Raw genomic sequence first — 284 nt, 5'->3', positions numbered from 1 at the left:
CAGCCGAGCCCCAAAAGGTGGCCCAAAGGGGTCAGGAGCGTCACAGCATAGTGGGACCATCCCCCCATCCTTGGGGGGACCCAAGAAACCACTTTCCCTGCACTCCTGGGAGCCACCGGCTTGCAGCCCCCGATACAGGGAGGGGCAACAACTCACATTTCTCCAGCTGGTCGCCCACCACTCTGAGGAGGGCCACCGAGATCATGAAGAGGTTGAGGAGGAAGCAGACCTCGCAGAGCTTGCCCACTGACGCCCCGCACACCGCCCGGACGACCCCCTGGTAC

General features: G+C 63.7%; 1 protein-coding gene across 1 annotated transcript in view; it reads right to left on the bottom strand.

Moving 5' to 3' along the window:
* Positions 1 to 277, bottom strand: part of SLC38A8 (solute carrier family 38, member 8) — a gene marked incomplete at both ends in the record, with an annotated part of 1,868 nt that extends 1,591 nt beyond the window's left edge. Inside the window, one exon of the mRNA XM_008945414.1 lies at positions 157 to 277. Within this exon, the coding sequence (XP_008943662.1) occupies positions 157 to 277 (121 nt within the window). The remainder of the gene's footprint in view (positions 1 to 156) is intronic.
* Between the last annotated feature and the right edge of the window lie 7 nt (positions 278 to 284).

Source organism: Merops nubicus, unplaced genomic scaffold (genome assembly GCF_000691845.1).
Source record: "Merops nubicus isolate BGI_N331 unplaced genomic scaffold, ASM69184v1 scaffold46018, whole genome shotgun sequence".
NCBI classification, from domain to species: Eukaryota; Metazoa; Chordata; class Aves; order Coraciiformes; family Meropidae; genus Merops; species Merops nubicus.
Note: the sequence above shows the minus strand (reverse complement) of the source record. Positions and strands in the feature narration are given on the sequence as shown.